This window comes from Jaculus jaculus, chromosome 3, assembly GCF_020740685.1.
Source record: "Jaculus jaculus isolate mJacJac1 chromosome 3, mJacJac1.mat.Y.cur, whole genome shotgun sequence".
In the NCBI taxonomy this organism is placed as follows: domain Eukaryota; kingdom Metazoa; phylum Chordata; class Mammalia; order Rodentia; family Dipodidae; genus Jaculus; species Jaculus jaculus.
Genome location: NC_059104.1, coordinates 72,223,648 through 72,238,575, shown reverse-complemented (window position 1 = coordinate 72,238,575; position 14,928 = coordinate 72,223,648). Strand labels below are relative to the sequence as shown.

Sequence of the window (14,928 nt, the reverse complement as noted above, 5' to 3'; positions counted from 1 at the left end):
CTTATCCCAATTTGACCACTGCATGTGTATACTGCATCCCAATGTACAATTAAAAAGTTTAAAATAAAGAGCTTTTTTCCTATTGGAAGTGACTCAAGCTGGAAGTGTATAGCCTGGAGACACTGTAGGACTCAAGGATCAGAGCATCTAAACTGGTGAACTCTACAAATGTGAGACTTACAAAAGGATATGCAACAAAAACTATGTTTTATATTGCTGCTGCAATCACAACAGGAAACGGAACCAGCCTAGATGCCTTCCAACTGATGAATGGATAATAAAGATGTGATATATGCACACAATGGAGTTTTATTCAGCTATAAAGAAAAATGAAGCTGGGTATAGTGGTGCACGTCTTTAATCCCAGCACTTGGGAGGCAGAAGTAGGAGGATTGCTGTGAGTTTGAGGCCAGGCTGGGACTACATAGTGAATTCCAGGTCAGCCTGGGCTAGAGTGAGAACCCATCCAGAAAACAACAACAACAAAAATGAGATCATGGGCTGGAGAGATGGCTTAGAGGTTAAGTGCTTGCCTGTGAAACCCAAGGACCTCGGTTCAAGGCTCAATTCCCCAGGATTCATGTAAGCCAGATGCACAAGGGGGTGCACGTGTCTGGAGTTCGTTTCCAGTGTCTGGAGGCCCTGGCACGCACATTCTCTATCTATCTCTTTCTTTGCCTGTTGCTCTCAAATAAATAAAAAAATAAATAAATAAAAATTTTAAACAATGAAATTATGATATTTACAAGGAAATGGATGCATCTGGAAAAGATTATACTAGTTGGAGTAAACCAGGCTCTGAAAATCAAATGTCACATGTTCTCTCTCATATGTAGATCCTAGATTCCAATGTTTAAATTTATATTTAAGTTGTAATAAAAGTCAGTAGTAGAGACCAGGAACCTAGAAAAAAGGGGCTAAGAGGAAGTAAAGGGAGAAGAGGGACTAATGGGATGGTATAATAGTTACGTCAGTAGAAGAGCAGGGGGTGGAGGGAAATAGTCTAAGTGAAGGGGATGGGGGAGAGGAAGAGGTAGGAGGAGGATTAATCAAAGTTTAAGATTTATGAATAATGCTGGGGCTGGAGAAATGTATCAGTGGTTAAGGCATTTGCCTGTGAAGCTTAAGGACCTGGGTTCAAGTCATCAGTACCCACGTAAAGCCAGATGCAAAAGCTGGTGCCTGTGTATGGAGTTTGTTTGCAGTGGCTAGTGGCCATGGTGTGCTTGCTCTCCCTCTCCACCTCTCTCCAATAAATAAACAAAAACAAATAAATGTGCTAAAAGAGATGGCTTAGCAGTTAAGACAGTTGTGGGCAAAGCCAAAGGACCCAGGCTCAATTCCCCAGGACCCACATAAGCCAAATGCACAGGTGATGCATGAATTAGTTCATTTGCAGCAGTTGAAGACCCTGGTGTGCCCATTCTATTCTCTCTTCCCCCTCCCTCTTCTTTCTCTTTCTCAAATAAATAAATAAGTAAAAATAAATTTAACAAAATTTATGAATAGTCCATATGAAAACTACTTCACCAACTAATAACATATATGTAAAAAAAAAATGAGTTTGGGGCTGGTGAGACGGCTCAGCAGCTAAAGGTACTCACTGACTGCCCAGGTTCAATTCCCCAATACCCACATTAAAGCCAGAGGCACAAAGTAGTACATGTGTCTGGAGTTTGAAGTGACAAGAGGTCCTGATGCATCCGTTCTCTCTGCTTGCAAATAAATAATAAATAAAATATTTTTTAAAAAAGAGTGAGTTTGGGCAGAAGTAACTTGTGGAAGTGGATAATGTGCCCAGAAGCCATAGGTTGTTATTTGAAATCTTTCAGTGCCAAAGGTGGGATACCTTCTAGCAAGATATTGGATAGGGAGGTCCCTGATGCCCCCAAAACAGCACAAGCCATTGCTCAGGCTCTTGGTTGCCCACCAGAACTAGATGGTAAGACCTTATTGCTGTTGGGGAGTTGATGATTCAACTGCTGGAGACTAAGGAATCAAGCTAGAGCTGAACTAGAAGCCTCCTTTGTTACTAGCTGTCAGGATGCTGGCAAGTGACATGTAGTGTTTAGAGGGAGAAAAGTAATCAATGGTCTTAATCAGCAGTAGACCCTGCAAGCTTTATGGCTGGCTAGAGGCTGTGTTGTACCCATTCTATCTATCTGCCTCTTTTTTTCTAATAAATAAATAAAATAAAATATTAAAAATTTATACATATATAAACTCTGCATTTTGGCTTTTGAATTACTAGTATAAGAATAACTACATTCCGATGAAAATCAAGTTTGATATGCTGACACTGAAAATACTAACAACTGTTGGATTTTGTTTTATTTTGCATCAAGAGCACTAGTTTGAGCAGCTGGTTTGAGTGAGAGTCCATCTCAAGGAAACAGGCAAATGAACAATTCTCCTCTTCTGGCCTCATGACAAGTGCACAGGTATCTGCACACACAGGTGCATGCACGATATACTTTTCACATTACACATAAAAAAACTTTTTCCTGAAATATAAAACTTGATCCCTTCCAATTCCCTAATCTTACTATCCACCAAAAAACAAAACAAAACAAAAAAATCAAAATCCCACAAATCATCTCTTGTTTTAGTTAGCTAAGCAAAACTAAATGTATATTTAAAGGTTCTTCTAGTGAACCATTCTTTTATAGAAAGTTGAAATCGGTACTAAAGATTCATGAAACAGCTAAGACAACTCATAGAAATGCAATGTTAGAAATGTTGGCAACTTAGGAGCTGCTAGTATAAATGAGTAAAGAAGAAAAATTTGGAAATTATAAATTATTGATCCACATGCTTTTTATTTGTTAAACCCCAACTCGTTCTTTACATGTCAGTTTAACCCTTTCAATATTGGGGTTATTGGTTCAGCAGAATCCAGGAAAAAAAACTTGGTAGTATCAAATGTTATCTTGCTATTGATTACTGTTGATTATAAATAATGGTCAACGGTGGTCAATAAATAGTTTTCTATCCCCTTAAAAAAAAGTCTAGAAGCCGGGCGTGGTGGCGCACGCCTTTAATCCCAGCACTCGGGAGGCAGAGGTAGGAGAATTGCCATGAGTTCAAGGCCACCCTGAGATGACAGAGTTAATTTCAGGTCAGCCTGGCCCAGAGTGAGACCCTACCTCGAAAAACCAAAAAAAAAAAAAATGTCTAAAATACATACATTAGGAGGCTGGGAATATAGGTCAGTTAGAGCTTACCTAGCATGTATGAGGCCCTGTGTTTGATCCCCAACACCACATAAAACTGGGTGTGGTACCTCAGGAGGCAGAGCCAAGAGGACCAGAAGTTCAAGGTCTCACAGAGAAATCATGAGCTACAAATTTCCTTCCTGGCTGTCTATCATAGTTCCGGAAGGTACTATGCAGGTTGTTGACAGGGGAACAACAAACAACAAAAAAAATCAACACTTTTACCCAGCAGTGGACTCTGTGAGCTATACAAGTGACCAGCCAGGCAAAATGTGCTAACTGGTGTAATAGCTTCATAATTGTAAACAGGGGTAAACAACTGCTCTCTGGTTGGATCTGAGGTCTTTTCCACCACAGGGAATTCATGCTGGGTACTAAAACCCTAGTCAAAAGCCTGTGGATAGGCTGGAGAAATGCCTCAGAGGTTAATGGCATTTCCTGTGCAAGCATGAAGGCCTATAGAGACCTGACATACTACTTGAGTTTGACCCCCAGGACCCACACATATAGCATGTCCATGCTTATCTGTAATCACAGTCCTGTAAGGGAGCAGAGACCTAAGCATTATCAATTTGTGAAAAAATGGCAAGCTCTGGGATAAGACACTCTGGCTCAAATAAGAACAGGCAGCTCTCTCTCTTTCTTTGATCACTGAGGAACTTCCAGCTGTGGGTGAGTTTTTCCCTTGGCTGGCTCGGTCTAGGCCCAGCAGGAAAGGCCCCCTAGCCCTTACTCTCCGTAAGTGTCCTTTATCCCTTCCAGCTCCCTACATGGTAGGAGCTCCTTGAACTTTGTTTTCTCTTTTCTTGGTTTTTAGAAAATATTTTATTTTTATTTATTTATTTACTAGACAGAGAAGGGGGAGAGAGAGAGAACAGGCATGCCAGGGCCTCCAGCCATTGCAAATGAACTCCAGACGAGTGTGGCCCCTTGTGCATTTGGCTAATGTGGGTTCTGGGGCATTGAACCTGGGTCCTTTGGCTTTACATGCAAATGCCTTAACCTCTAAGCCATCTCTCCAGCCTTGTTTTCTTGTTTCTTTCCACACTTTTTCCCCAGGCCCTCCACGTGGGATCTCTAGCCACATGGGTGTCTTTCCTTGGTTCTAGTTCCCTCAATAAATATAATAATAATAATAATAATAATAATAATAATAATAATAAAAAAATAATAGAAAAGGCAGAAACCCAATGGGATAAACAGCTGAGTGTGATCATACATATCTGTAACCCCAGTACTATAGAGGAGCAGAAACCCAAGAATTATCAGAATTTGTGATTAAAAATGGCAAGCTCTATAGCTATGACACTCTGGCTCAAATAAGAACAGGTGGGAGAACAATGGAGCAGGACTCTAATGTTCCTCCCTAGCCACTGCATTCAAGTGAATGGGGCTCTACAGAGGACATCCAGGTGCATATATCACCTACACACATGAAAAAATAAGTCTATGGGGATTGAAGAGATAGCTCAATGGTTAAGGCGCTTGTCTGCAAAGCCTAAGAACCCAAGTTCGATTCACCAGTACCTATATAATACCCGATGTACAAGGTGGTGCATACATCTGGAGTTCATTTGCAGTGGCTAGAGGCCCTGGCATATCCATTCTCCCCTTTTCTATTTGCCTCTTTCTCTCAAATAAACAAAACTTAAAAAAAAAAAGTCTAACAGAGGCTCCCAAAACCTCATCACTGAAGTATACCCAAAACAAACCCAACATGGGTCAGGAAAATTTGTGGAAGAGGGGGGCAGAAAGATTGTTAGAGCTACAAAGTTGGGTCATTATGCACAGAGACACTGCTTTTTACCCATAACTGATGGCTAACCATACAATGCACGACCCATATTTCCCAACGAGGAGAGTCCCTGCAGAGGGGGGAGGACAGGGAGGAGGCTATTGATGATACCAACATGACTGTATACATAACTAATAAAAATAAAATTAACTAAAACAAAAAACAAAAAAAACAAAACAAAAAAAATAAATAAAATAAAATTAAGGGCTGGAGAGATGGCTTAGTGGTTAAGGCATTTGCCTGCAAAGCCAAAGGATCTGTGTTCGACTCTCCAGGACCCACATAAGCGAGATGCACAAGAGGACACATGCATCTGGAGTTTGTTTACAGTGGCTGAAGGCCCTGGTGTGCCTGTTCTCTCTCTCTCTCTGGCTCTTTCTCTCAGACAAATAAGTAAATAAAATATATTTTAAAAAATAAAATAAAATAAATAAAAAATTAAATTAGTGTTTTCAGTAAGTGTATCAACTGTAATATTTATTATCTCCTTCCCTATGTATATAAATAATGTTTGTGCTTTATTTAATTTTTACTTAATTAAATCAGTGTTGTTACAATCACTTAAAAAAAAAGTGACTATGGAGTGCTTAACAAAAAATGAGACACCTGTATCATCTTTTTCTATATTCTGGGAAAACTTCAAAAGGGGCAGTAAAAAGAATGAAAGAGCCACACAATGGGCTGGCATGCTGTCTTGCAGATTGACCACTGCATTTATAACATCACAGTGATTTTACTGTTAATTGCACAAGGCGTGCATAAAATTGGACCCACTGACGCTTCATTATGGATGATCACGAAGTCCCATCCCTCCCTGAGTAGTTATTTGCAGTTAAGTTAATGAGGAGTGGGAGACATTTTCTGCACTGGTATATTGCTTGTACTCTGGTAAATAATTCTCCATCCATGCTCATGCAGGCAACCCTAATTACACTCAGTGGTCACACACATAAACAACCAAATAAAAAAAAAGGCATCAAGGGCTAGAGAGATAAATGGGTCAGCATTTAAGGCACTTGCCTACAAAGCTTACAAATTTGTTTGCAGTGGCTAGAGGCCCTGGTGTGCCTATTTTCTCTCTCCCTGCAAATAAATAAATAAAGAAAAAAAAAAAAAAAAAACCACATACAAATAGAAGACTAGGCGAGAATTAGAAAGGATCCAGTCTAAGATGGGAAGTACAGGGGAGGGGGGACAGAGAAGAATGCAGACAACAGAATGGGAGGGGATCACAACAAAATACATGAAAACTGTCAATAAATTTTATCTTGATGCTGGGCATGGTGGTGTGCACGCTTTTAAGCCAGCAGGCTTTGTAAACAAATAGCTCTAATGTCTCAGTCATCTCTCTAGTCCCCCCCAATTTTTTTTTTGTGAAAAATGAAGAAAAAACACTATGCCCTTACTCCTAGTACTTGAGAGGCTGAGGTAGGAGGATCGCTGTGAGTTCAAGGCTAGCCTGGGACTAACTAGAATGAGTCCCAGGTCAGCATAGGCTAGAGTAAACCCCTACCTCCATTCCCACCCCCCCAAAAAAGCAAGGGGGTCAAGAATATAAACTGTTTATTTAAAAAAATCAACAAATAATAATCAATTAAAATGGCATAACATTAGAAAATCAAAAATCGTATTTTATCCTAATACCAGTTATCACCTACCCATTTTGACATTTACTTTATTACTTGTAGTATTGGCGATTGAACTTGTACAGTTTTATACAAAAGTAAGCAAGCACTCTAACACTGAAGATGCTGGGATTAAAGGCGAGTGCCACCACATCTGGCTCTTTTTATTTTTCTTTTTCCTTTCCTTTTTTTTTTTTTTTTTTTCCAAAGTAGGGTCTTGCTCTACCCCAGACTGACCTGGAATTCATTATGTAGTCTCAGGGTGGCCTCCAACTCATGGCGATCCTCCTACCTTTGCCTCCTGAGTGCTGGGATTAAAGGCGTACACCACCACACCCGGCTTTTTTACTTCTTGAGACAAGTTTTCACTAAATAATTGCCCAGTATGACCTTGAACTCACTCTGTAGTTCTGGCAGGACAATCTTCCTGTCTTGGCCTCCCTAGCAGTTGGGATTATGAGCCTGTACCACAAGGCCAGGTCCATTTTTCTGAATGAGTATCTCTGGCTTCATTCTGCTTCTTCCCTCTTCCCTCTCATGGTTTTAGACTGTCAATCTCTCTTACTGTTCATCTCTTCACTGGAACTGAAGTTTCACAAGGGCAAGCCAATCCTTTTGGTTACTATTATCTCCATAATCCTAGTATTTAGAATACTGTCAAAGACTGTCCTTAATCATACAGGTGTAATGAATGAATAAAAAAATCAGAAATGGAAGCTGGAGCAATTGCTCAGCAGTTAAGGTGCTTGTCAGCAAAACTGAAGGACCCAGGTTTGATTTTCTAGTACCCACATAAAGCTAGATGCACAATGTAGTGCATGCATGTGTCTGGAATTTTGACAAGAGGTGACGTGCCCATTTTCTATCTGCCTCTTTCTCTCTGTGTCAAATAAATAAGTAAAATATTTTTAAAATAAAAAATGAGAAAAAAAAATGAGAACCTCTCAGTACTGGACAAAAAGGATGGCAGGCCACCTCAATGGCTGGCTCTCTGTTGCTGCCTAATAGGGCAGAGAAGAAAAGAAAAAGCTGGCTTATGGGAATTCTGTTTGAGAGGTACCCCAGACAGGCTGACAAGCAGGTAGATATAATCTGGTCCCTTGTCTAAAATTTACCTTACTTTTGGGTTAGAGTATGGATCCTCTCTGCCTGAACTGCAGTGATCATCTTGCAAGTGTCAGTGGGGTCTTTGTGTAGCTCAGGAAGCAAGGAGCTGCTCCTCCAAGGTTGTCTCACTATGCACTTGCATGAAAAATAAGAACCTCACCTTTTCCAGTAGCAGTTCTGGCAGATGTTAATAAAGAGTTTTGTTTCTTTGTGGTGCTAGGAATGGAACCTAGGCAACAGCTTTAACATTGAGCCACATCCACAGCCCACTAAATCAATCCCTAAGTAGTAGAAACACATAAACTATGAACTTGCAATGAAATACAATATAATTTATTTACTTGAGAGAGAATGAAGTTGAATAATCTGTAGTACACAGGCAACATAATATTAGTCGTATTATAGAGAAATAAGCCATCAAGCTGTGAAAACTCAGTGAAGGAACTTTACATGCACCTTGCTAAGTGAAAGGAAACGATCTGAAAATGCCAGGTAACATATGATTCCAAGTACTATGGAAATGGTAAACAGAGAGACAGTGAAAGATTGGTACTTGCCAATCAGAAGTTATGGGAGAGAGGGATGAAGATGTGGGAACTCAGATTTTTAGAACAGTACAATTGCTCTGTATGATACTACAATGGCAGCTACATGGAAAGACACATTTTTCCCAATCTACAGAATGCACAATGCCAAGGTTGACATAAACTTTGGACTCTGGATGGTCATGACGTGTAAGTGTGGATTCATGGATTAAAATGTGACAAACATGACACTCTAGTAGATATGTTGACAGTAAGGAGTTGGCTGTGGGTGTAGGGGGGTGAACAGGAAGTATTTGGGAACCCAATACCATCTTCCACTCAGCTTTCTTGTAAACCGAAAACTGTACTTCAAAAAAAAGAATGTTGAAATGACTTCAAGAAAATGTTAGTCAAATAAAGGATAGACTTAAATTTTTTCTTCTTATTTCTTCACCCTCTTCTTCCTTTCTCCCCTTCTTCTCTTCCTACTCCTCTTCCTTTAGACGGAGTCTCATGTAAAGGGGCTGGCCTCAAACTTGCTATGCAACTGTGGATTATCTTCACCTTCTGTTGTGGTTTGAATGTGTAATGCCCACCATAGCCTCATTTGTTTGTGATTAAACCTATTTAGTCCCACCTGGAGCCTTTGTGATTATACAGTCCAGTCCTTCTTCCAGTACTAGCTAGCTAGCTCACCCTTGCTGCTCCTTCCCAGCTGATGTGACATCTGGCTGTCTGATCTTGCCATGCTTTCACCACCATGACCTCACTTCTCCTTAAGACAGTAAGCCAAAATTAAACCCTTTCCTGCCATAAACTACTTCTGGCTGAGTGTTCTAGTAATAAGAAGCCACTACCATACCTTCTCACCCTCCGCCTCCTTATTCAAACTCCTGGGATTACAGGGGTTTACCACCATGCCCAGTTTATTTGGTGTTGAGTACTGAACCCAGGTATAATATCCTCACTCTATCAACTGAGCTATAAACCCAAACTTAGGTTTAAAATATTAGAAAGATACTTCCAGAGAGGCCAAAATTATATCAGAAACTTCTCCCCCTGCCCCCGCCACACCAAGAGGTAGGGTTTCACTCTAGCCTAGGCTGACCTGGAATTCACTATGTAGTCTCAAAGGTGGCCTCAAACTCACAGCAATCCTACCTCTGCCTTCAGAGTGCTGGAATTAAATGCATGACACACTCAGCTAGAAACTTCTTAAAACTTCAGTAACTTGTACAAAAGTAATTCATAAACTACTTGCTATAAATTCTATTGAGAGAAACCTATCAGGACAGAGTCTTTTCAAGCCCTTTGTCACATGGCATCTTACAACACAGACTATTCCAACTATGTCTTACGTCTCCAAATGGCTCTTCAGCAGGTCATACACAAGCACGTTGTTACACTGCTTTGCAAAATACAGTGCACTATTTTGGTGCTTTGACAAAATGTTGCAGTCAGCTCCACATTCAATCACAAGTCGTGCAATGTCTGAATTTCCTCTTTTACATGCCTAGGTTAGGAAAAAGAAGTAGTAATTTCTTTTTAAAATTTCTTACTTGTAAGCCATAGGAACTCCAACTGGTATGAGTACTTTTCTCCAAACATGCCTGGGAACAGTATTTTTTGTTTATGTTTTTAACATACAGTCTCACTCTAGCCCAAGCTGACCTGGAAATCACTCTACAGACCCAGGCTGGCCTCAAACTCAGTGATCCTCCTCTCCTGCCTCTGCCTTCCAAGTGCTGGGATTAAAGGCAAGCACCTCCATACCAGCCTGGAAACAATTTTTGCAGGGAATGTGTGATAAAGAAAAGCTAAGGAAACCTAGGACCAGCTTTCAGCAAATGTTTGCACTGCAGAAGTCAACTGCTATGCCTCTGTGAGAAAGTGCTCATTCCCATGCTATACTCCCACCTACACCCTGTTTTTCCCAGCAGCCTCCTTTCACCTTTGACTTTCCTCATTTTTCTATCTCTCAATGGGTTCCTTCTGATAACTCTTGTTTGCACCTGTGATGTCAGAGTTCCCTAACGTAGAACCAGGCATCACCTTCTATTACCACATCCTGTGAATTCTACCTTCTAAAATGTAACTAGTTATGTACAGACTACTATTAATTCACTTTATTTTAGGAACCTCCCTACAACTTTGAAAACTGCTTATCTTTTCCTGAACCCATTCCCTTCATTAAAACCCACCTTTTGAGCTGGAGAGATGGCTTAGCAGTTAAGGCGCTTGCCTGCAAAGCCAAAGGACCCAGGTTCGATTCCCCAGGACCCAGATAAGCAAAATGCACAAGGTGGTGCACGCACCTGGAGTTCATTTGCAGCAGCTGGAGGCCCTACCAGGTCCATTCTCTAACTGCCCACCCTCACTAAATAAACTAAAAACTCCAAACTTTAATAGCTATATCTTCTCACCACTACATTTTGACACACTCCCAATCCCATGTCATCTTACAGAATGTTCTAGTGGTTCCCTCCCTCCCTCCCCATCCTTTCTTTACTTGTGGAAGATAGTTCTCACTCACTGTAATAGCTACAGCCCTTTCATCTCATTCTAGTTCTTTTTTTTTTTTTTTTCCTTCAATGTAGGGTCTCACCCTGGCCCAGGCTGACCTGGAACTCACTATGTAGTCTCAGGGTGGCCTCGAACTCATGGCGATCCTCCTACCTCTGCCTCCAGAGTGCTGGGATTTAACGCGTGTGCCACCACGCCTGGCTTTCATTCTAGTTCTTGCTGACATGCTTTGTCTGCCAATTTGTATATTCTTTCAAAGCACAACATTGGGCCTACCCTAAGCCTCATGATGGGTGTGACCCTGACACACCCTACTACCCTCTGCTAATCCCATTTCTCCTACCATTTGAGAAGTACTAGATTCCAGGGACTTTTTCTTGTTCCCATGCTTTTCACAGTCCTCAACACCAACATGAACACCTGCTTAGACATTAAAGACTTGCCTTCATGAGTGCAGTCTCACCATTACTCTGTTGAACATTTACAAAAGCTCCCGCTTCCAAAAGAATAGCCACTGTGGTTAGAAAGTTCTATTAAAAGAAAAGTTTAAAAAATTAATCCCCAGAATTCTTTAAAAGCAATTATCTTATATATATTTACTTTTAAGTCATAAGAAAGAAGACCCAGCAAATTCTATCCAATCCAGGTGAAATATGCTGTTTCTTGACTGTTGAGGCCACAGGAGCCTGCATACCAAGTCCAAAGCATTTGCTGCTTATACCACTGATGTTTAATCCCTGGCTTCTATGTAAGAACCTCTGTGTGTAAGTCCTTTTAAAAGGTAATACAAGGGAATATTTAAGTCACTAGCTAAAGACATACTTCGATTCAGCTGGAAAAGATTTTTAAATCATTTAAGATTAAATTAATACTGATAGTGCACTTAGAAGTCATACTGATTGTTAATTACATATAACTAGAAATGTCACATTGAGAATTTGATTACTAAGCAGTCAATATCATTAAAAATTTATTCACAATGTATCAGAGACCAACTGAAGCATGAAAATAAGGCTATGTGACCATGTAACCATCCTATTTCACTACAGAAACATTCATATCATCTGGTACTGGAAAGTCTTGAACCTTCTCAGCAGCATGAATGAGGGCTGTGGTTCCATTCTTCTGGCGCCCATTCACTTTTGCACCTTTGGTGATGAGGAGTCTCAAGAGGTCATCCTGCCCTCCTGCTGCAGCGAGCATCACCAGTGTCATCCCACTAGAATCCTGTGTCAGTTGGAGAAATCTCATTAGTCTTTTTTTTCCCCCAATTTTTAAGAGAGAAGAGAGACAGAGAGAAGAGGTATACCAGGGTCTCTGGTTGCTGCAAATGAACTTCAGGTATAATACTACTTTGTACATCTGGCTTTACATGGGTACTGGGGAATAGAACTAGGTCGTTAGGCTTGGTAGACAAGTGCTTTAACCACCAAGCAGTCTCTTTAGCCCTTCATTTAAAAATAAATAAATGTTACCATAAAATTTAATAAATTTCCTGCATTAGTAACCAGATATGATAGTACGTGCCTATTATCCCAGGACTTGGGAGGCTGAGACAGGAAGACTGCTCCAAGTTCAAGGTCAGCCTGAACTATATAGTGAGGCCAGCTAGGACCACAGAGAGAGAGAGATTAAAAAAAAAAAAAAAATCCTTGTACTGTATTTCTTTGTGTCTCACCATCTCTGCCTCTCCCTGCCGGTCTAGGTATCTATCTATGTATCTTCTATCTCTGCCCTTGCTTCCCTGCTCATACCTGGGTGAAAGCACTGCAATCCACTGCAGATTTTTCTGTTTTCTTGCCCCTCCCCCTTCCCCAAAACTCCCATTCTGAGTAGCTAATGGACTCCCTATTCCCAGAAATGGTGTGCTCTCAGTCCCCGAACTCTAACAGTCAGCTCACAGGAATGGTGTGAATTTCATAGATTTGAAAATCAGGTCTGGGGATGTGGCTCAGAGGCTGGAATGTCTGCTGAGTGTGCACAAAGTCCTGAGTTTGATACCCACCAATAAACTGGGTGTGGTGATGCACATCTGTAACTCCAGTGCCCAGGTGACAGAGACAGAAAGATCAGAAGTTCAAGGTTATTCTCAGCTACATACTTTGAATTTGAGGCCAGCCTGAGCTACATGAGACCCTGTCTCAAACAATAAAAACAACACAGACTTGAAAGCTGTTGATAGAATGTTATAGTAACACCAACCTGACACCACATCATATATTCTGCTGTTAAATGCTGACAATTAGCGTGTGAAGGGGAATGGCTGGGAAAGACAGGATCATGTCAACACAATGCTACTGTTCTGGATCCCAAACAGGCCAGTGATGTTACTGTATTCAGTTTGTTCATTCTCAACTGTGTATGTGTAACTAACATTCCAATTCTCTCTCTCAGCCTCTCTCTCTCCCCTCAGGCTCTCTCTCTCTAAAATAAAAATAAATAAATATTTTTTTAAAAAAATCCTGGCTGGAGAGAAGGTTCAGCAGTTAAGGTGCTTGCTTGCAAAGCCTACAGGCCTAGGTTTGATTCCAGTACCCATGTAAAGCCCATTCTAATTCATTCTCTCTCCTTGCAAATAATTTTTTAATCCTTAATAAAGTCTAAAAATATAAAGAGTTTATATGATATAAAATGAATGGTAACTTTTGAGGTCTGCCTTATCTCTAATCAATACTTTACTTAGAAAATACAAAGCAAGCCAGGCATGGTGTCTCACGCTTTTAATCCCAGCACTTGGGAGGCAGAGGTAGGAGGATCACCACCCTTTCAAGGCCACCCTAAGACTACAGAGTGAGTTCCCAAGTTCCAGGTCAGTCTGGGCTAGAATGAGACCCTGCCTCAAAAAACAAAAAACAAAATACAAAGCAGTAAAAAAAAAAAAATTCATGAAGTGGTTGGGGTGGTTTACACCTATAATCTTTTTTTTTTCCCCAGGTAGGATTTTACACTAGCCCAGGCTGGCCTGGAATTCACTATATAGTCTCAGGGAGGCCTTGAAACTCACAGCAATCCTTGTACCTCTGCCTCCCGAATGCTGGGATTAAAGGTGTGTGCCACCACGCTTGGCTTACACCTATAATCCTAGCACTCAAGAGGTACAGGCAAAAGGAGAGGTGAAGGTCATTGTTGGTTATACAGCAAGTTTGAGGTCAGTGTAAACTCAATGTGAGTCAAAAAGTGAGATTGGGAAGGTAGCTCAGTGTTTAAAAAGCACTTGCTATGCAAGCCAGAGGACCTAAGTTTAGACCCCAGCACCCAATACATATATGGCAATGGAATGCAGAGTCAGGAGAATATGAAAGCAAGAAAGTCAACTAGTTAGGTCTTCACAGAAACAAAACCAAACAAGAGAGATCACGTCTCAAACAAGTAAAAGGGGAAGATCAACACCTGAAGGTTGTCTTCTGACTCCCCACACGCGTGCTTTCTTTATGTAGGTGGCCACCCCTTCCCCACATATAACACACACAATAATTTAAAAAACAGCTGGGTGTGATGACTCACACTCTTAATCCCAGTACTCCTACTTATGGTAGGAGGATTTCTGTGAGTTTGATGGCAGCCTGGGCTACAAAATGAGTTCTAGGTCAGTCTTGGATAGAGTGCCTTAAAAAACAAGGGCTAAGCAAGACATCCCAGCACTCGGGAGGCAGAGGTAGGAGGATCACCGTGAGTTCAAGGCTACCCTGAGACTCCACAGTGAATTCCAGGTCAGTCTGGGCCAGAGTGAGACCCTACCACGGGGGGGGGGGGGGGGGGGGGGAGACAAAAAACAAGGGCTAGAGAAATGGTTTAGTGGTTAAAGGTGCTGAAAGGATAAAAGTTGCCCTATTTCTGCTGCACTGTTTTCTAGTTGCTCTGCTAACATGCCCTTTTAAGCTTCTGTAATATGGCTTGCTTGCTGCTGCATTGAACCACAGAACTGCCATTTTGCAACCGCCTCCATTTTGTAAAAAGCATACCATGAGGAACCTCACCTTTTGTATGCCTTATACAATGCCTAAATTCCCAGAACTCGAGCTGAACAAACAACTCCTAGTTCCTCATTAAGATAACTCCCCACCTGGACACAACCAATCAACGGTCAACACATATCTGAAGCCCCCAGACACGAGCCCACCCCGTAGGCCCCACCCAAT

The 14,928-nt window shown here is 41.1% G+C and overlaps 1 protein-coding gene across 1 annotated transcript in view; it reads right to left on the bottom strand.

Moving 5' to 3' along the window:
• Mphosph8 (M-phase phosphoprotein 8) overlaps positions 1-14,928 on the bottom strand; it is a 113,129-nt gene that overhangs the window by 38,036 nt on the left and 60,165 nt on the right. Inside the window, exons 8-10 of the mRNA XM_045145517.1 lie at positions 11,876-12,016; positions 11,233-11,319; positions 9,625-9,779 (exon numbers count right to left, since the gene is read on the bottom strand). Of these exons, the coding sequence (XP_045001452.1) occupies positions 9,625-9,779; positions 11,233-11,319; positions 11,876-12,016 (383 nt within the window). The remainder of the gene's footprint in view (positions 1-9,624; positions 9,780-11,232; positions 11,320-11,875; positions 12,017-14,928) is intronic.